The sequence below is a fragment of the Malaclemys terrapin genome, chromosome 13 (assembly GCF_027887155.1).
Source record: "Malaclemys terrapin pileata isolate rMalTer1 chromosome 13, rMalTer1.hap1, whole genome shotgun sequence".
In the NCBI taxonomy this organism is placed as follows: domain Eukaryota; kingdom Metazoa; phylum Chordata; order Testudines; family Emydidae; genus Malaclemys; species Malaclemys terrapin.
Genome location: NC_071517.1, coordinates 40,432,155 through 40,452,550, shown reverse-complemented (window position 1 = coordinate 40,452,550; position 20,396 = coordinate 40,432,155). Strand labels below are relative to the sequence as shown.

General features: G+C 50.7%; 1 protein-coding gene across 2 annotated transcripts; it reads left to right on the top strand.

Annotated features, from left to right (window-relative positions):
* The first annotated feature begins 1,225 nt into the window (after positions 1–1,225).
* On the top strand, positions 1,226–9,053 carry LOC128847469 (zinc finger protein 436-like). 2 transcript variants are annotated; one of them, XM_054046912.1, is made up of 5 exons: positions 1,226–1,304; positions 1,823–1,949; positions 3,291–3,404; positions 3,713–7,632; positions 8,401–9,053. In XM_054046912.1, exons 1-4 carry the CDS (start codon positions 1,248–1,250, stop codon positions 5,155–5,157), a joined length of 1,743 nt encoding a protein of 580 aa, XP_053902887.1. In that variant the 5' UTR covers positions 1,226–1,247; the 3' UTR covers positions 5,158–7,632; positions 8,401–9,053. The 2 variants fall into 2 exon arrangements, with proteins under 2 accessions (XP_053902887.1, XP_053902886.1); XM_054046911.1 differs by having other exon boundaries at positions 3,710–7,632.
* Positions 9,054–20,396: the final 11,343 nt, after the last annotated feature.

Genomic DNA, 20,396 nt, shown 5'->3' with positions numbered 1-20,396 from the left:
CAGCTGTAGAGGAGCCGGATCCGCCCTGCATTCTGAGCCGGCAGCTCCCTTGCAGCCCAGTCCGGCAGCACTGTGCAGGGCCAGGGACCGGGTTTTGTTGTGCTGGGGAGCGCAGCCACGTGTCCGGCTCGGCTCGCACAGAGCCCAACACCCTGTTCTGAGCAGCAGGGTAAGGAGGTCAGGGGGCAGGAAGGTTCTGGAGGTGGCAGTCAAGAAACGGGGGGGGGGCTTTTTGGGGGGAGTGGAGAAAGTTTTGGGCAGTCAGGGTACAGGTAGGGGGTAGGGTCCTGGGGGGCAGTTGGGGGGGGTCTTAGGAGGGGGCAGTTAGGGGACAAGGAACAGGGAGTCTTAGGTAGGGGGTGGGGTTCTGGAGGGCAGTTAGGAGCAGGGGTCCCAGGAGGGGCAGTCAGGGGACAAGGAGCAGGGGGGGGTGTTTGGGAGTTCTGGGGGGGGCTGTCAGGTGCCAGGGGTGGGGAGATGGATCGGAGCAGTCAGGGGACAGGGAGCAGAGGGGTTTAGATGGGTTGGGAGTTCTGGGGGGGGGCTGTCAGGGGGTGGGGAGTGGTTGGATGGGGCGTGGGAGTCCCAGGGGTCTGTCTGGGGGTGGGGGTGTGGATAAGGGTTGGGGTAGTCAGGGGACAAGAGGCAGGGAGGCTTAGATAGGGAGTGGAGTCCTGGGGGGCAGTTAGGGGCACGGGTCCCAGGAGGGGGCAGTCAGGGGACAAGGAACGGGGGGAGGGTTGGGGGTTCTGGGGGGGCAGGAAGTGGGAGGGGCAGGGGCGGGGCTAGGGCGGGGCTCCTCCCGTCCTCTTTTTTTCTTGCTGAAATATGGTAACCCTACCCTAGTTTGATTTCTGGGCAGGATTCACATATCAGCCACACCGGAGTCACTGCTGCTTTGGGAGGCAGGGAGTGTGGATGGGCCAATGAAATCAGCCTCTCCCTGCCTGTCCCTGGGGGCTGCTGCAGGAGTCCAGGGCAGCTCATTCTTTAGGTGATGCCACCAGAGAGCTCCTGCTGCTCCTAAGGGAGAGGAGTTTACACGGCAGTGTGGGGAAATCCCCTAAAGTGGCCCCTTTAGTTCTGCTTTTTTTCTAGCATTTGGCTCAGAGATACTGTTACTGGGAGGGTCTGAAGAACCTGGGGGGGAACCGGGGTGTGACATGGACTGAAGCCCCTTCTCTAACCTCCCCCATTGCCCCTCTCGTCCCAACAGGCTGAGGAATCACGTCAACCTTTTGCTTCAGATGGGCCCGTCTTCCAGGAGACAGGGAAGGGAAATATCTGTGATGGAGCCAGCTCAGGTAGGGGATTTACAGGAGGCTCCTGGGCAGGGGCAGGGAGGAGACAGGGTGTGATAAACCTGCTGATTTTCTGAGTGGGCCCATTGGTGACAGGGGAGGGGAGACAGGACATTTCCCCATTTCTCAAAAAGGATATAACCCCCTTGCACAGGCTGGGAATATTTTCCAGGCTCCCAGTGCTGGAGTGAGACCCCACTAACCTGAGGCTGCTGTGAAATATGAAGGGAAGCTGTTTGGATTCCTGTCCCTGTCTCAGAGCTCTGCTTCCCGTATCAGCCTGTGGCTGGCAGGTGTGTGGGAAACGAGAAGACCCTGCCCTGCTCCGTGTGCTGGGGAGGACAAGGAGCTCTCACCTTCTCCCCACCCCCTGAAGCCTCCTGGCTGCTCTAAGCAGGATGTGGGTGAGATTCTGCTACTCTGGCCCTCCCAGAGCTTCCATTTCTTTATCCTTCCTCCCGTGTGACTATTGGGATTGTGGCTGGGGAAGCAGGCGCTGAGTGGGGGACTTTTTTTTTCAGATGCCAGTAACCTTCGAGGAGGTGGCTGTGTATTTCACCCAGGGGCAGGGGGCTCTGCTGGACCCCGCTCAGAGAGCCCTCTACAGGGACGTCATGCAGGAGAACTACCAGATGGTGACCTCGCTGGGTAAGGGATTCCTGTCCCCTCAGATACTAGAAGTAGGGTGACCAGATGACAGAGGTGAAATATCAGGATGCGGGGGGGGGGGGGAGGGGGGGCGGGGTAGTAAAAAAACAAAAAACAAGCCGGCGGTGGAGCAAAACAAATAAAACCACCAGAGCACAGGAAAAATTGGTGGGAGCTGAGAACCCACTGGGAGCTCCACAACCCACCCCCCCGCACCAGCTTGTATCCATTCCGTCTCTACCTCCCCCATCAGGGAGTGAGGGGGCAGTAAGAAGCCAGAGGGAGCCGCCAGGTGGCCAGGTGGGTCCCAGCGGTGCTAGCCTTACCTGGAGTGGCTCCCAGTAAGCATCCAGCAGGCAGGCCACATCCCTCTGGCTCCTAAGGTCGCGCGGGTTGTGTTGAGCGGGGCAGGTGCGGGTGGGCTCTCTGCCCGCTGCTGGCGCTTATAAGCCCCGCCACTGCAGCACTCAGCGGAGACCTCCTCACCACCTCTGTGTGTGCCTGGGGAGTGGGGCTGCAGCACTCTGCAGGCTCCTGCCGGCCAGCGGGCAAGCACCGGGAGTTCAGCGGCATTGCCCCAGGGCCCGGGAAGAAGAGGTGAGTGCGGCCGGCTTGCGTGCTCCACCAGACGGTCCCCCGAGATCGGGAGAAAGTGCTTCCTGACTGACTTAAGGTCGGGGCATGGGACAAGTCCCCTAAAATTGGGACTGTCCCGATAATATCGGGATGTCTTTTCACCCTAAATAGAAGCCGTGGGGTCTGCGTGTCTGAATCTGATCAGGTTCTTCCCTGGTCAGTGAGATCAGAGGCGAGTGGTTCCATAATGCACAGCTGCCGTGTGAGAGAGATTTGCATCTCCGTGCCCTCTCCAGTGGGACATGGGTGCCAAAACCCAATGGACAAGCTAAACCATCCCCACCCCTCCAGCTTTCAAAGGGGCATAAAACCATCTTTGTCCTGTCCGTGTTGTTTCTCGGCTGCACAAACAATGCATGTTCACCTCCCTCCTTGGGACTAGCTGCAGCCCTGGGGAGGGCTCTGGGCTCTGCAGGTTTAGAAAGAGGCAGGGGTTTATGTTCAGAGCTCTGTGTGAGTCAGCAAGGGCCCCAGAGTTCACAGATCCTGGGAGCGCCTAGTGAAGGTGTAGTAATAATTGAACTCACCTCCCCAGACAACATCCTCTGCATAAGGGGGCTCAGTGACTGTTTCCCCATCCTCTTGGATTCCACGTTCCTCCAGCAGAGCACAGACACAGGTTGCACGCACGGAATGTCCTTTCTGACAAATATTCCACCAATGCTCCATGCACCCTGATCTTGTCTGATTCCAACCTCTGCACAGGATTCCCCCTTCCCAAACCTGAGCTGATTGCCCGGCTGGAACGAGGGGAAGAGCCGTGGGTGCCTGATCTCTGGGACTCCAAGGAAAGAAGTCTTCCGAGATTCACCCGTACAGGTGAGGAATGACACAGAAACAATCTAGGGAATGAAGGAAGAAGTTGAGAATCTCAAAATATGGTGTGAGTAAGCGCCCTCAGTTCTTCCTCATCTCAGTCAGGACAGGGCTGCAGTCATCAGATATAGCTCACGCCATTCCACCCAGCTTCTTCTCTGCAGGAGTTTGCTTCCCCGCTTTCCTTCCCTGTGAGTGGGATGTGGAGGTGGAGGCCAATTGTTCAGTCTTCGTGTTGGGTTTTCCCTCGGTGCTATTCCTCTTTCTCCCCAGCACAATGACTCTTGTCTGGATTGTGTCTCTCCCAGCAGGTGCTGAGCGAGGGAGTGAGAATGAGGAGGGGAATCATCATGAGGAAGTTCCCGGGGAAGTGGAACTGCAGGGGTCCTTTGTTGGAAGAGGTGAAGGGAATTTTTCCCAGTGCTTGGAGGAGGAAGAGGCCTGGGGAAACTGGCACAGGTCAGAAAGGCTTCTGGAAAACCATCCAGGGAAGAGAATGGATGAATCTATTAATGGCGGGAAAGGAGACAAGGATCCCAGAGCACAGCAGACAAATTCAAAGGAAAAGACACCCGGGCACTACCCTCAATGTGGGAAACGATTCATTGTGAGATCACAGCTTGTGACCCATCAGACAATCCATACTGGAGAGAAACTCCTTCAATGCTTGGAAGATGGGGAAAGCTTCAATAATCTCTCAGATCTTAATAACCATGGGAGCAGCCACACTGGAGAGGGAACCTGTCAATCCCTCGAATGGGGGAAATGTATCATTTTGAAGACACAAATAATTAGACATCAGGCAATCCACACAGGAGAGAGACCCCACAAGTGCTTGGACTGTGGGAAAAGTTTCAAAAGAAGGTCACACCTAGTTCGTCATCAGGCAATCCACACAGGAGAAAGACCCCACAAGTGCTTGGACTGTGGGAAAAGTTTCATAAGAAGGTCACACCTTGTTAAACATCATGCATTACACACAGGGGTGAGACCACATAAGTGCTTGGATTGTGGGAAAAGTTTCATACAAGGGTCAGACCTTGTTCAACATCAGGAAATCCACACAGGAGAAAGACCCCACAAGTGCATGGACTGTGGGAAAAGTTTTATAAGAAAGTCAAACCTTGCTAATCATCAGGCACTCCACACAGGAGAGAGACCCCATATGTGCTTGGACTGTGGGAAAAGTTTCATACAAAGGTCAGACCTTGTTCAACATCAGGCTATCCACACAGGAGAAAGACCCCACAAGTGCTTGGACTGTGGGAAAAGTTTCGTACAGAGGTCACACCTAGTTCGCCATCAGGCATTACACACGGGAGAGCGACCCCACAGTTGCTTGGACTGTGGGAAAAGTTTCATAAGGAGGTCGAACCTTGTTCAACATCAGGCAGTCCACACAGGAGAGAGACCCCACAAGTGCTTGGACTGTGGGAAAAGTTTCATACAAAGGTCACACCTTGTTCAACATCAGGTAATCCACACAGGAGTGAGACCCCACAAGTGCTTGGACTGTGGGAAATGTTTCAAAGTGAGGTCACACCTAGTTCGCCATCACGCTTTACACACAGGAGAGCGACCCCACAGGTGCTTGGACTGTGGGAAAAGTTTCATTAGAAGATCGAACCTTGTTCAACATCAGGCAATCCACACAGGAGCAAGACCCCACAAGTGCTTGGACTGTGGGAAAAGTTTCATATGGAGGTCTGACCTCATTAAACATGGAAGAAACCACACAGGATCTAAACTTCTGTGACACATGGCAAGAAAGGGTTAAGCAACTTGCATGTAATTGACTCAGGGTCAACATTTAGAGAGAGATTTTAGAAGTGTGTCCACTTTAGATAAGCTAGAGTTTGAAATGTAAATGTGTATTTTTGAAAACTTGGAAGAAGACGGCAAGTCACGTATCAGTAACCTAATTGCCTTCTATGATGAGATAACTGGCTCTGTGGATGAGGGAAAAGCAGTGGATGTGTTATTCCTTGATTTTAGCAAAGCTTTTGATATGATCTCCTACAGTATTCTTGCCAGCAAGTTAAAGAAATATAGTCTGGATGAATGGACCATAAAGTGGATAGAAAGCTGGCTAGATCGTCAGGCTCAACGCATAGTGATCAATGGCTCCATGTCTAGTTGGCACCCGGTATCAAGTGGAGTGCCCCAGGGGTCGGTCCTGGGGCCGGTTTTGTTAAGTGTCTTCATTAATGATGTAGAGGATGACGTGGACTGCTCCCTCATCAAGTTTGCAGATGACACTAAACTGGGAGGAGTGGTAGATAAGCTGGAGGGTAGGGATAGGATACAGAGGTACCTAGACAAATTAGAGGATTAAGCAAAAATAAATCTGATGAGGTTCAACAAGGATAAGTGCAGAGTCCTGCACTTAGGATGAAAGAATCCCATTCACTGCACAGACTAGGGACCGAATGGCTAGGTAGTAATTCTGCAGAAAAGGACTTGGGGTTACAGTGGATGAGTAGCTGGATATAAGTCAATAGTGTGCGCTTGTTGCGAATAAGGCTAACGGCATTTTGGGCTGTACAAGTAGGGGCATTGCCAGCAGATCGAGGTACGTGATCATTCCCCTCTATTCAACATTGGTGAGGCTTCATCTGTAATATAGTGTTCAGTTTTGGGCCCCACACTACAAGAAGGATGTGGAAAAATTGGAAAGAGTCCAGCAGAGGGCAACAAAAATGATTAGGGACCTAGAGCTCATGGCTTATGAGGAGAGGCTGAGAGAATTGTTTAGTCTACAGAAGAGAAGAATGATGGGGTATTTGGTAGCTGCGTTAAAGTACCTGAAAGGGGGTTCCAAAGAGGGTGGATCTAGACTGTTCTCAATGGTACCAGATGACAGAACAAGGGGGAATGGTCTGAAGTTGCAGTGGGGAAAGTTTAGGTTGGATATTAGGAAAAACGCTTTCACTAGGAGGTTGGTGAAGCACTGGAATGGGTTACCTAGGGAGGTGGTGGAATCTCCTTCCTTAGAGGTGTTTAAGGTCAGGCTTGACAAAGTCCTGTCTGGGATGATTTAGTTGGGGATTGGTCCTGCTTTAAGCAGGGGGTTGGACTAGATGACCTCTTGAGGTCTCTTCCAACCCTGATATTCTATGATTCTAAGAGGGGTAACTGTAGTAGTCTATATTTAGCTATCCAAAGGGGTCCTGTATTCTGTTAATTCAGGGATCAATAATTCAGTGATTATACCCATCACCCATGCCACCTGCCCAATTTCAGATCAGTCTCATTGAATTCGCTGGGGGTGGGGGCTGAAGGATGGAGGGAATGTTTATAACTGAAATCACCAAAATGTGTTTTGTAAGGTTAATGTTAATCGGATCTGTTCTGCTCTCCTTCTCAGATATTTTCTCTGAGAATCCCGGAGAAAGAAAGGAGCAGGTGTTACCATCTTGGCTACCAATCCCCATGGTAACTCTATGCACTAGCAATTTTCAAAGTGTGGACAGAGCCTCACAATGGAGGCACAGGAATGTGTCAAGGGAGGCATGATCATTCTGGGTTGTTTGGTTTGTTTTAAAGAGCACTTGCTGTCGGCCCCAGTTGGCTGGGGCTCATGAAGAAGGAACAGGCCTAGCTGGGAGTTGTGGATCAATGCTTAGGCTGTCAAACCCAGGTGGAGCAGCAACACAGAAGTAGGCGTGGCAATACGGTGATAAGTGTGCTGTGAACAACGATATTGATCAATATCACTTTTCATGTGGCCACCCTAAATTCTGTGCTGCTATTGGAGACCTTCAGAGCTGTGCACATTGCCAGCAACTACTCTGCCTTGAGAGCTAGGTGGTGATATATGTGCTTTTAAGGGTGGGGGCCTATATAACCACAGACACAAAAACCGGTTTATTTACTCCACCTCTGACGAGGGGAGTAGCGCCGAAATCGATATTGCCATTTTGAATTAGGGTTAGTGTGGATGGAATTCGACGGTATTGGCCTCCGGGAGCTATCCCAGAGTGCTTCATTTTGACCGGTTTAGAGGGTCTTTTAAGTAAAAAAAAAAAAAGGGGGCTTTGTCGTGTGGACGTGTGCAGGCTTAATTCAATTTAACGCTGCTAAATTTGACCTAAATTCGTAGTGTAGACCAGGGCTAAGTATTGGAATATCCAACAGCCAGAATATGTTTATCACCCTGGACCTGGAACCAGTAACCCCTGAACTCATCCATGCGTGCTCCCAGATCCTGAGTGTACACAAGGGACCTCTGGTGAGTGTACCTTTGTAAATATTACACATGGTTTAAAAGCAAGTGTGTTTAATGATTAATTTGTAGGACACTTTACCACGCCAGGCCACTGGCACGTAGTCTGGAATCATTGCATAACAAAGCATGGCAGCGTATGGTCCCCGTGTTTGCTGGCATGTAGACAACATCCATTCCTTATCTCTCTTTGTTATCCTCAGGAGAGTGATATCATTCACAGTCACCTGATTGAAATGGGGTGATTTTAGTAAGGGGACATTCAGAGGTGCCCATTCCTGCTCGGCTGCACAGAAATATTCCCCGCCGTTAGCCACGCAGTCAGGGGTGGGGGGTGGAAGATGAAGTGATCATCCCAGAGAATTGGGTGTGGGGGGGAAGGGGGCTTAGTTGGGTTTGTGCTACATGTTAACCTGGAAACCGTAGCCCCTTCTTTTTACATTGCAAACCCATTTTAAATGGCCAACCCATAAGGGTGCTTGTTATGGGAAATGAAGGTGCTACTGCTTGAAACCATTCCCACATGTTATGAAGGTTAAAAAGCCAAAAGACTGTGGCTTACCATGGCTGCCTGCAAGCCGAATTCTGTTGCCTTGCACTGCGTGAGTGATCTCTCACACCAAACCGGCAGGCCCTCAATATAAGAGGAAAAATGCGACCTTGTAACGAAAGCACATGTGCTGTGTAATGTGATCAGCAAAATTTAACATGAAAGAGTGTACCCATTGTTCTCTAAAATGTCTTTTTAACCACCTCTCGCTTTTCCTCCACCAGCTGCAAATGTATCTCCTTCGCAGAGGCTAGTGAAGATTAGAAGGAGAAAGCGGCGGACTCGGAATGAGATGTTCTCGGAGCTCCAGATGTCCTCCCACGCTGACAGAGCACAGCAGAATGCATGGAGTCAGTCAATGTCAGAGTGCAAAAAAGCACAATATGAACAAGAGGGGAGGTGGCAGGGTGAATCGCGGGCCGAAGAGAGCAAGTGTCGGGCTGAAGAGGATAGGTGGTGTCAGATTGCTGACAGAAGGGACGAGTCGATGCTCCAGCTGCTGGAGCATCAAACTGAAATGCTCCAGCATATGGTTGAGCTGCAAGAAAGGCAGCAGGAGCAGAGACCGCCGCTACAGCCCCTGTGTAACCAACAGCCCTCCTCCCCAAGTTCCATAGCCTCCTCACCCAGACGCCCAAGAACACGGTGGGGGGCCTCCAGCCACTCAGCCACTCCACCCCAGATGATTACCCAAGCATCAGAAGGCTGGCCTTCAATAAGTGATAAAGTTCTAAAGTTTTAAACTGCAGTGTGTCCTTGTCATTCCCTCCTCCCCCACCCCACCGGGCGCTTTCTTCCTCCCCCACCCCTCCCGGGCTACCTTGGCAGTTATCCCGCTAGTTGTGTGATGAATTAATAAAGAATGCATGAATGTGAAGTAACAATGACTTTATTGCCTCTGCAAGCGGTGCTCGAAGGGGGGAGGGGAAGGTGGTTAGCTTACAGGGAAGTACAGTGAAACGGGTGGGAGGGGTTCATCAAGGAGAAACAAACAGAAGTTTCACACCATAGTCTGGACAGTCACAAAACTGGGATTCAAAGCTTCTCTGATGTGCACCGCACCCTGCTGTACTCTTCTAACCGCCCTGGTGTCTGGCTGTGCGTAATCAGCGGCCAGGCGATTTGCCTCAATCTCCCACCCCGCCATAAATGTCTCCCTCTTACACTCACAGATATTGTGGAGCGCACAGCAAGCAGCAATAACAATCGGAATATTGGTTTTGCTGAGGTCTAACTGAGTCAGTAAACTGTGCCAGCGCGCTTTGAAACATCCAAATGCACATTCTACCACCATTCTGCACTTGCTCAGCCTATAGTTGAACAGGTCCTGACTACTGTCCAGGCTGCCTGTGTGCGGCTTCATGAGCCATGGCATTAAGGGGTAGGCTGGGTCCCCAAGGATAACTATAGGCATTTCAACATCCTCAACGGTTATTTTCTGGTCCATGAAGAAATTCCCTTCCTCCAGTTTTTGAAACAGACCAGAGTTCCTGAAGACACGGGCATCATTTACCTTTCCCGGCCACCCCACATTGATGTTAGTGAAACGTCCCTTGTGATCCACCAGGGCTTCCAGCACCATGGAAAAGTACCCTTTGCAGTTTATGTACTCGGTGGCTTGGTGCTCCGGTGACAAGATAGGGATATGGGTTCCATCTATCGCCCCACCACAGTTGGGAAGCCCATTGCAGCAAAGCCATCCACTATGACCTGCACGTTTCCCAGAGTCACTACCCTTGATAGCAGCAGGTCTTTGATTGTATTGGCTACTTGGATCACAGCAGCCCCCACAGTAGATTTGCCCACTCCAAATTGATTCTCGACTGACCGGTAGCTGTCTGGCATTGCAAGCTTCCACAGGGCTATCGCCACTCGCTTCTCAACTGTGAGGGCTGTGCTCATCCTGGTATTCTGGTGCTTCAGGGCAGGGGAAAGCAAGTCACAAAGTTCCATGAAAGTGCCACTGGGAATCGTCCCACACCTGCAACATTATGCGGTCCCACCAGTCTGTGCTTGTTTCCCAGGCCCAGAATCAGCATTCCACGACATCAACCAGCCCCAGTAACACCATGTTTTGCACATTGCTGGGGAGGTCTATGTCCATGTCAATTTCTTTATCACTCTCATCGTCGCGCTGCAATCGCCTCCTCGCCTGGTTTTGCTTTGGAATGTTCTGGCTCTGCATATACTCCAGGTCAATGCACGTGGTTTTCATAGTGCTCATAATTGCCGCGGTGATCTGAGCGGGCTCCATGATCCCAGTGCTATGGTGTCTGGGCTTGAAAAACGGCGCGAAACTATTGTCTGACGGAAGGAGAGAGGGAGGGGTGAGTGAGGATGTGGCTTACAGGTAATTAAAATCAACAAGGGTGGCCGTGGATCAGGAAGAAACACTAACAACTGTCACAGAGAATGCCCCCCCCCCAACGATTGAACTCAAAACCCTGGGTTTAGCAGGCCGTAGATTTCAGGGAGGGAGGGGGAAGCAAATGAATACAGACCAAGCTGGTTCATTTACTGTTTGCATCCACTCCATCTATCTTTTACATCTTAGGCTGGCAGCAGACGGTGCAGCATGACTGATAGCCGTCGGCATCGTCTGGGTGCTTGGCAGAAGATGCTGTACTACGACTAGCAGCCATGATCGTCAAGACGGTGCAATAGGACTGCCGGCAGGACTTAGTCTCGAGGAGACAAAACATGTCTGCCCAGGCACCTCTGACCGAACTCACTGAGGAGTATGATGACGATGGATATCAGTCGTAATACACCATCAGCTGCCAAAAGGCAAGGAGCTGCTGCTGTATAGCAATGCAGCCCCACGTCTATCAGCACGAAGATAGCTGATGACAGCTACCAGTCATACTGCACCGTCTACTGCCAAAAGGCAGTTAGCTGCTGCTGTGTAGCAATGCAGTACCACGTCTGCCGGCACCCAGATGACATATGGTGATGGTGAGCTGAGCTGAGCGGGCTCCATGCTTGCCGTGGTACGTCATCTTCACAGGTAACCCAGGTAAAAAGGCATGAATTGATTGTCTGCCATTGCTCTGACGGAGGGGGAGGTGCCTGACGACATGTACCCAGAACCCCCGCGATACTGTTTTTGCATCATCAGGCACTGGGATCTCAAACCATAATTCCAATGGGTGGTGGAGACTGCGGGAACAGCAAGCACAAGACTACCCACAGTGCAACGCACCAGAAGTCGACACTAGCCTCGGTACTGTGGACGCGGTCCGCTGACTTAATGCACTTAGAGCATTTTAGGTGGGGACACACACAATCGACTGTATAAAAACGAATTCTATAAAACTGGCTTCTATAAATTTGATCTAATTTCGTAGTGTAGACATACCCTTAAAGGGAGGGTACTTCTGTATTCCTTCCCAGCAAGGGGATTAGCGCTAAAATTGACCTTGCTGGGTCGAATTTGTGGTAGTGTAGACGCAATTTGATGGTATTGGCCTCCAGGAGCTATCTCACAGTGCTCCATTGTGACCACTCTGGGCAGCACTTTCAACTCAGATGCACTAGCCAGGTACACAGGAAAAGTCCCGTGAACTTTTGATTTCATTTCCTGTTTTGTCAGCATGGCGAGCTCACCAGCACAGGTGACCATTCAGTCCTAGAATCGCAAAACAGCTCCATCATGGACTGAATGGGAGACAGTGGATTTGATTACTGTAAGGGGAGAAGAATCTGTGCAGGCAGAACTGCATTCAAAAAGATCAAATGCTGATATATATGCCAAAATCACTCAGGGAATGGTGGACAGTGGCTACACCAGGGACACACAGCAGTGCGACGTGAAAATTGAGGAGCTCCTAAAAAAAAAGGAGGCAAATGGTTGCTCCAGTTCAGAGCCCCATACATGCCGCTACTTTGATCAGCTGCATGAAATTCTAGGGGGGGGGGACATAGGCAGCAATATTCAGAGTCGGGCTGAGCTTCACCAAAATTTGGGGCTGGGGCGCCCTCCCCTCCACCCCCCCGTGGCCCAGCTGCACTGATGCCACTATAGGACTTCGAAGGGGACACTACATAGACCAATGAGAGGGATCTCCCAACGGCAGAGGTAATCCACCTCCCCAGGAGTCAGGAGCTAAGTCGACGGGAGAAGCCCTCCTGTTGCCATAGTTCTGTCTGTACCAGAAGTTAGGTTGGTACAGCTGCGTCCCTTGCTGTGGGTGGAGTTTCACAACTGACATAGGTTGCGAGTGCAGACCAAGCCTCAGCGTCAGGAGGAGGAGAAGGTGGGAGGCGAGGAGAACAGAGCTGGGAAATGGCAGGGTTTGCTCTTCGGAGCCAGACGCCTGAGCCAGAGCACGACTAGACTTGGCCTGCGTCGTGTAAAGCTGGACCTGAAATCGAAAGGGCCACGAATGACACCTCAAAAATGATAGGGGGAGGGGACAGTGGCTCCTTAATTGCTGAGATGCTGAGGTTGGGCTCAGGCAAGAAGGGAGCTGGGGATGTCAAAAGACCTGGAGAGCTTTGGAACCAGGCCGACCCCCATCACTGAGGCCAGAGGGAAATGAGGAGCTCTAGAGCCCTGCCGGTCACCCCCTCCCCATCTACTGCAGTGTCCTGTGTGGGGACAATAGCGACTGTCTCTGTCTCACTCACCCCACACCGCATCCCTCAAACCTGAGCTCTTTGGATTTCCTGCGCTCGGGGTGTTTCCTTTTGTGACGGGGTCCATAGGCGGTGATTCCATGGGTGCTCAGGGGATGGAGCGCCGATGGGGAAAAATTGATGGGTGCTCTGCACGCACTGGCAGCTCCCCACCTCCCAGCCCAGCGCACCTCTGTTCCGCCTCCTCCCTGGAGTGCGCTGCGTGCCTACTTTTTCCTCCTAGCTCCCAGTGCTTGCATTGCAAAAAAGCTGTTTCACGCGACTGGGATGAGGGGTGATACCAGACACCTTTGTGTTCTTGGGGAACCAGGGTGCAGTATCCAGCCTGATTCATGAAAGACATCCCCCACCCCAGCCTCTGCTTAAACCAAAACCCGTCAGAGGAAAAAACTTGCAGAGAGCAGTGAAGGGCCTTGGGAGACACACCTAGACCCCTCCTGACAAGGGTGACAAGATTAAGACATCTCCATTAGCATACAGAATGGAGAGGAGAGACAAATCCCCTAGGGTGACCAGACAGCAAGTGTGAAAAATCAGGATGGGGTTGGGGGGGTAATAGGAGCCTATATAAGAAAAAGCCCCAAATATCAGGACTGTTCCTATAAAATCGGGATATCTGGTCACCTTAAGCTCCCCTAGCCTCATCTGCATGAAAGATGGGACAGGAAGACATCGCAATTTACATACAGAATGGAGAACAGAGAACCACACTGAATTCTGGGACCAGAAAAAGCAGGGAAGCACTGCATCCTGGGAATCTCTGCTCCAGATGCTAATGAACCTATGTCTGCACACACCCAGCTCAGCAGTTATGAGACCAAATCTAGTAATGAATCCTTAATTGATATCCAAATACTGAAGCAGCCTAGTTGCATTGTGAGCTCCCTGGAAGAAAACATCACCCATAGCCAAGAGTGATCAGCTCCTATTGTCTAGTCTAAAGAAAACCCTTGAGTCATCAGTTTACCTATAAACAGATCTAGTGTTCTCCCTTGAACCATTGTATTTTCTCTACAAAAATCCCTACTCATCCTCCAGTCAGGGTTCTGATGCTTAGATCCAAACTAGGCATCAGTTCCACTGGAACTCCATCTCCTGACTGATCGTGCTGGGGGGTCTGCCTGTCTCCAGCATTCAGGACCCTCTGCTACCACCATCATCTGGGAACCCCGACCAGTTCAAGCCTCATGGAGTGGGTAAGATCTCCCCTCTTTCTCTCTCTCTGTTTTCCTTTCTACCTTAGGTATTAACCTTTAATTATGTTATGTTGGTTTAGTCCTCCTTGTGTAGTTATTACTATTATTCAATAAATAACTTTTATAGTTAACTTGGTTGCTTCTCTCTCTCTTGCTAAACTTTACTGTTTCGTGTTTTTAGCTTCCCCCATTCACTCTACAGCAACACTTCTTTTACCTAAGCTAAAGATCCCTGCAGCGCCCAAAATACTGTGGGGTTTGCTCAACAAGTAGGTTACTGACAGTACAATTGTGTTGGGGGAGTGGGGATAGGGACGTGCTGAATCTGGGATACATAAGGGTAACAGCTTGAAAGTGCTGCTTGACCCAGTCCATGGAGCCCAGGGGCATATAAGGAGAGACAGCTTGAAAGTGCTGCTTCCTCCAGCCTAGTGAGTCCAGAGACATATATGGGGTCAGCTTGACAGTGCTGATTGACCCGGTCCGCTCAGACTTGCTCTGTTAATGTATGTGTGGGTGGGTGGGTGTTCATCCAGTTCTGGGGCTGGAGCAACCCAGCCCTAGGGAACCTAGGTCCTGCAGGATAGCTCCATTGGGAGGGGACTTGCAGAAGAAAGAAGTGACACAAGCAGTATATTGATAGGATTACAGAATCCCCTTCCCCAGAAGAGTAACCCGAATAAATGAGCATACCCCAAAGTAATGGGCATATCTGGTAACAGGGGAAACACGGCACGCTCAGGGGAGGAAGCAGGGACGGGGATTTGGGGAAGGGGCCCAATAGGTGCAGGGAGAGGGTGGAGTTGGGGTGAGGAGTTTGGGGAAGGGGTTGGAATGGGGGCGGGGAAGGGGTCGAGTTGGGGCGCGGGGGGGCACGAGCTCCCACCGGCACCAGGGAAAGTTGATGCCTATGACGGGGTCCCAGCGCCTCTCATGAGTACGGAGTACACAGAATCTTAAGACTCAAAATATAGAGAACAAATTTACCCATTTCCTTATGAACACACCAAACCTGCTTTCCTCAGCACTGCTGTATTACTTGGCTGTGTTACTGACAAAAGTTTTAGCATCATTGTAATAAAAGAAGAAAGATAAAAAGTAGGACTGTTGATTAATTACCATTAACTGACACGATTAACTCAAACAAATTAATCATGACAAAAAATTGTGATTAATTTTAAGCACACTGTTTACAATAGAATATCTATTGACATTTATTAAATATTTTTTGATATTTTTCTACATTTCCAACCAAATATATCGATTTCAATTACAAAGCAAAATATAAAGTATACAGTGTTCACTTTATATTATTATTTTTATTACAAATATTTCCACTGGAAAAATGATAAAAGAGATAGTATTTTTCAGTTCATCTCATACAAGGACCACAGTGCAATCTCTTTATCATGAAAGTGCAACTTACAAATGTAGATTTTTTGTTATTACATAACTGCGCTGAAAAATAAAACAATGTACAACTTTAGAGCTGACAAGTCCACTCAGTCCTACTTCTTGTTCAGGCAATCACTTGGAGAAACAAGTTTGTTTACATTTATGGGAAATAATGTTGCTTACTTTTTATTTACAATGTCACCTGAAAGTGAAAACAGATGTTTACAACAGGGTGAGCTGCGGGAGATCCCCCATCTCCAGAGGACTGGGGAGCTCTGGGGGATGTCTTCCCCTAGGCTGGGGAGCTGTGGGGGTTACCCTGCTGCCTACAAGTGTTAGGGAGCACCAGGGATTCCCCCACATCCAGGGGGACTGGAGAGCTCTGGGGCTCCCCCACACTGGCAGTGACTGGGGAGCTGTGAGGGATCCCCCATCTGCTGGAGCTGGGGATCTGCGGGAATGCCCCCCAGGCTGGGGAGCTGCAGCGCTTACCCTGCCACCTATAGTGCCTAGCAAGCTCCATACCTCACCCTCATCCATGGACCCACCCTGGAGAGCTCCGGGAGATCCCATGCAGACTGGGGAGCTGCAGAATGCCCCTGCCGGTGATGGCTGGGGAGCCACGGGATATTCCCCCATGGCCAGAGCTCCAGCAGTCCCCCACACTTACAGGCACTGGGCAGTCAGGTGGATTCCCCAGCACCTGGGGACTGGGGAACTCTGGGGGATTCCTCCCCAGGCTGGGAGCTGCGGTGGTTGCCCAGGTGCCTGCAGTGGCCAGGGAGCTCCCAGGGTCCCTCTGAATTGTGGGGACTGCAGAGCTGCAGGGTATTCCATCCCCCCACTTGCTGAGATTGGAGAGTGCAGAGCCGCCTGGAGATCCCCTCTGCCCGCGGAGATTGGATTCCCCCACACAAAAGAAAGGATAATTTTTGCAGCGTCTCAACAGCACACAGTCATTGGATGAACAATAGGCTTTTGAAGTAACCTTCTATTTCCTAAACATCACTGGTAACATGGATTAACATGAGGTGATTCTGTATGAAGCAGTTCATAGACAGTTTACCACAAACTTTCAGGAGACAAACAATGACATTATTACAACCAAGTTTTGTCTAAATGTTAATATTCCCTTTTGGGGAATTCACAGAATAGAGCCCTAGACAGGAACCATTTATTTCCATTGTTAACCTGTAACAAGATATAGCTAAACAAAGTCTACTACAGTTACCATCTTCTTCCATGTCTTAACAATACACGTTTACCTTTCAAAGCTCTAGTTTATCTAACGAGTACACACTTTTCTAACATGTCTCTAAAGCTTGATTCTAGGTCAATTACTTAACACCTTCTGTCCCTGCATCAGAGAAGTTTAGAAGTGAAATTTCCACATAGTCTAAACACTTGTGAGGTCTCTATCCTGCGTGGATTCTCTGATGTTTAAGAAGGCGTGACCTCCATGTGAAACCTTTTCCACAGAATAAACACTTGTGTGGTCCCTCTCCTGTGTGTAATGCCTGATGTTTAAAAAGAACTGACCTCCATTTGAAACTTTTCCCACAGTCCAAGCATTTGTGAGGTCTCTCTCCTGTGTGGATTCTCTGATGTTGATTAAGATCTGATCTCTGTATGAAACTTTTTCCCACAGTCCAAGCACTTATGTGGTCTCTCTCCTGTGTGGCTTAGCTGATGTCTAATTAGTTCTGACTTCCAAATGAAACATTTCCCACATTCAAGGCATTGATAGGGTTTCTCTCCTGTGTGGCTTCTCCCATGGTTATTCAGGTTTGAGCGATTATTGAAGCTTTGTCCACGGTCCAAGCATTGAAGGGGTTTCTCTCTAGTATTAGGGTTACCATATTCAAACATTTAAAAAAGAGGACACTCCGCGGGGCCCTGGCCCCACCCCCGGCCCCACCCCAACTCCACCCCTTCCCCGCCCCGTCCCCGTCCCTTCTCCATCCCCATTCCAACCCCTTCCCCAAAGTCCCTACCCCAACTCTGCCCCCTCCTCTGAGCACCCCGCATTCCTCCTCCTCCCTCCCGCTCTGATCTTGGTTGGTGGTTGCTAAATGCTTCCCTGCTCCCCACTCGCCCTGCAGCCCCTGCACCTCCCCACCCCTGCAGTCTCTATACCCCCTGCACCACCCTGGCCCTGCAGCCTCTATGCCCCTGCCTGCCCTACTCCTCTTCGCCCTGCAGCCCCTGCACCCCCTCACCCCTGTAGTCTCTGCGCCCCCTGCCTGTCCTGCCCCTGCAGCCTCTATGCTCCTGCCTGTCCTGCTCCTCCTCGCCCTGCAGCCCCTGCACCCCCCCGCCCCTGCAGCCTCTGTGCCCCCAATCCCCACTCGCCCTGCAGCCCCTGCACCCCCTCACCCCTGTAGTCTCTGCGCCCCCTGCCTGTCCTGCCCCTGCAGCCTCTATGCTCCTGCCTGTCCTGCTCCTCCTCGCCCTGCAGCCCCTGCACCCCCCCGCCCCTGCAGCCTCTGTGCCCCTGATCCCCACTCGCCCTGCAGCCCCTGCACCCAGCTGCCCATGCAGCCTCTGCACCCCAATCTGCCCTGCCTCTGCAGCCTCTATGACCCTGCCTACCCTGCTCCTCCTCGCTCTGCAGCCCGTGCACCCCCCTGCCCCTGCAGCCTCTGTGCCCCCTGCTCCCCACTCACCCTGCAGCCCCTGCCCCTGCAGCCTTTATGCCCCTGCCTGCCCTGCTCCTCCTCGCCCTGCAGCCCCCGCACCCCCCTGCCCCTGCAGCCTCTGTGCCCCCTGCTCCCCACTCGCCCTGCAGCCCCTGGGAAGAAACCTCTTGTGGCCAACAGGCTTGGTAGAAGCCGTGAGTGATATCTGCTGACTACTGTACTATGCTGGGTGAGATGAGGAAGAACCGAGGGTGCTTACTCATACCATATATTTGGGATTCTCAACTTTTTCCTTCATTCCCCATTTCTGTGTCAGTCCTCACCTGTGTGGTCACCTCTCAGGCTCTCTCTTTCCTTGCAGACCTGGAGATGCGGGACCCATGGCTCTTCCCCACGTTCCAGGCTGGAGATCAGCTCAGGTTTGGGAATGGAGAATCCTATGCAGGGAGGGAAATCAGACCAGATCAGGGTGCATGGAGGACTGAGAGCGCGTCTGTCACAAAGGACATTCTGTGAGCAGAAGCTGTCCCTGTGCTCTGCTGGGGAACGTGGAACCCAAGAGGATGGGAACGTGGTCGCTGAGCCCTCTTGGGAGAGGCAGACATCTGGGGAGGTGAGGGGAATTTTTACACCCTCACTAGGAGTTCCCAGGATCTGCCTAGTCTAGGGGCCTTGCTGACTCACGCACATCTCTGGCTTTAAACCCCTGCCTATTCCTAAACCTTCCCAACAGCTGGAGCTATTCTCAAGAAGGGCAGTAAATAAGGATTGTGTGTGTGAATGGGAATCAATACAGAAAGGACAATGTATTAATTCTGCCCCTTGACACATTCCTGTGCCTCCCTTAGGAAGCCCTGCCCCATAGTTTGAGAATTGCTAGTGTAGAGAGTCACCATGGTGATTGGTAGCCAAGATGGTAACACCCGCTCCTTTCCGTCTCCGGGATCCCCAGAGAAAATGTCTGAGCAGGAGAGCAGAACAGATCCCATTGACATTAACGTTCCAAAACACATTTTGGTCATTTCAGCTATAAACATTCCCTCCATCCTTGAGCCCCTCCCCCCAGTAATTTCAATGAGACTGAGCTAGAATTGGGCAGGTCGCAGGGGTGACGGGTATAATCTCTGAATTATTGATCCTTGAATTAACAGAATACAGGAACCCTTGGGATAAATTGTTAACCTCTAACAAGATATAGCTAAACATAGACCACTACAGTTACCCCCTTCTTCCAAGTCTTTAACAATACACGTTTACATTTCAAACTCTAGCTTATCTAAGGTGGATGCACCTCTCTCTAAAGGTTGAATCGGAGTCAATTACATGCGACTTGCTTAACCCTTTCTTGCCATGTGTCGCACAAGTATGTGTGGATTCTCCCATGTTTAATGAGGTCTGACCTCCATCTGAAACTTTTCCCCCAGTCCAAGCACTTGTGGGGTCTCTCTCCTGTGTGGATTGCGTGATGATTAACAAGGTCTGTCTTCCTCTTGAATCATTTCCCAAAATCAAAGCACCTGTGGGGTCTCTCTTCTATGTGGATTGCCCGATGTTTAACAAGGGATGACCTCTCTATGAAACTTTTCCCACAGTCCAAGAACTTGTGGAGTCTCTCTCCTGTGTGGGTTGCCTGATGTTGAACAAGGTTGGATCTTTGTTGGAAATTTTTCCCACAATCCAAGCACTTGTGGAGTCCCTCTCCTTTGTGGATTACCTGATGTTGAACAAGGTTTGACTTTTGTATGAAATTTTTCCCACAGCCCAAACACTTATGGGGTCCCTCTCCACTGTGGGGAAATAGAACTGGGGGCTTCCTTTTAATAACCTGAGTAACACCGAAGGCCTAAATTCAGACCCTCTGACAGAGGCTCGGTACAGGACTAAGCAGTACAATTCCCTGCCAAACTTGGTCAAGGGTCATGACCAGAGGAGGGAGGGGGAAGGAAGTAACAGTGGTAAAGGCCTTGGGAACCTAATAACCGCATGTTTATGAAATATAATAACCGCTTGTGTGAAGCAATAAGTAACTTTAGCTAAATGCAAACTGACTAAATGCAACTCTTCCTGTTGTTCCAGCTATCTGCAAAATCAGCCAATCATATACCTTCTTTGAGCGTCCTATGTTAACCCCCTTGTGCCCATAACCGTAAAGCCCCGGAAAATAATATGTACCCTGATGAGAAATACCCCTAAATTGGTGCCAAGTAACACCCATAACGGAAAAAAAACAAGTGACCCCTTACCTAATAGGCACCCAATTCTCGTAAAATAATAAGGAAGGTGCCGGAAATAGGGGGGCAGGCCCCAACTTTAATTTTTCCACGAGGTATGATTTTTCCACTGTGCTTGCAG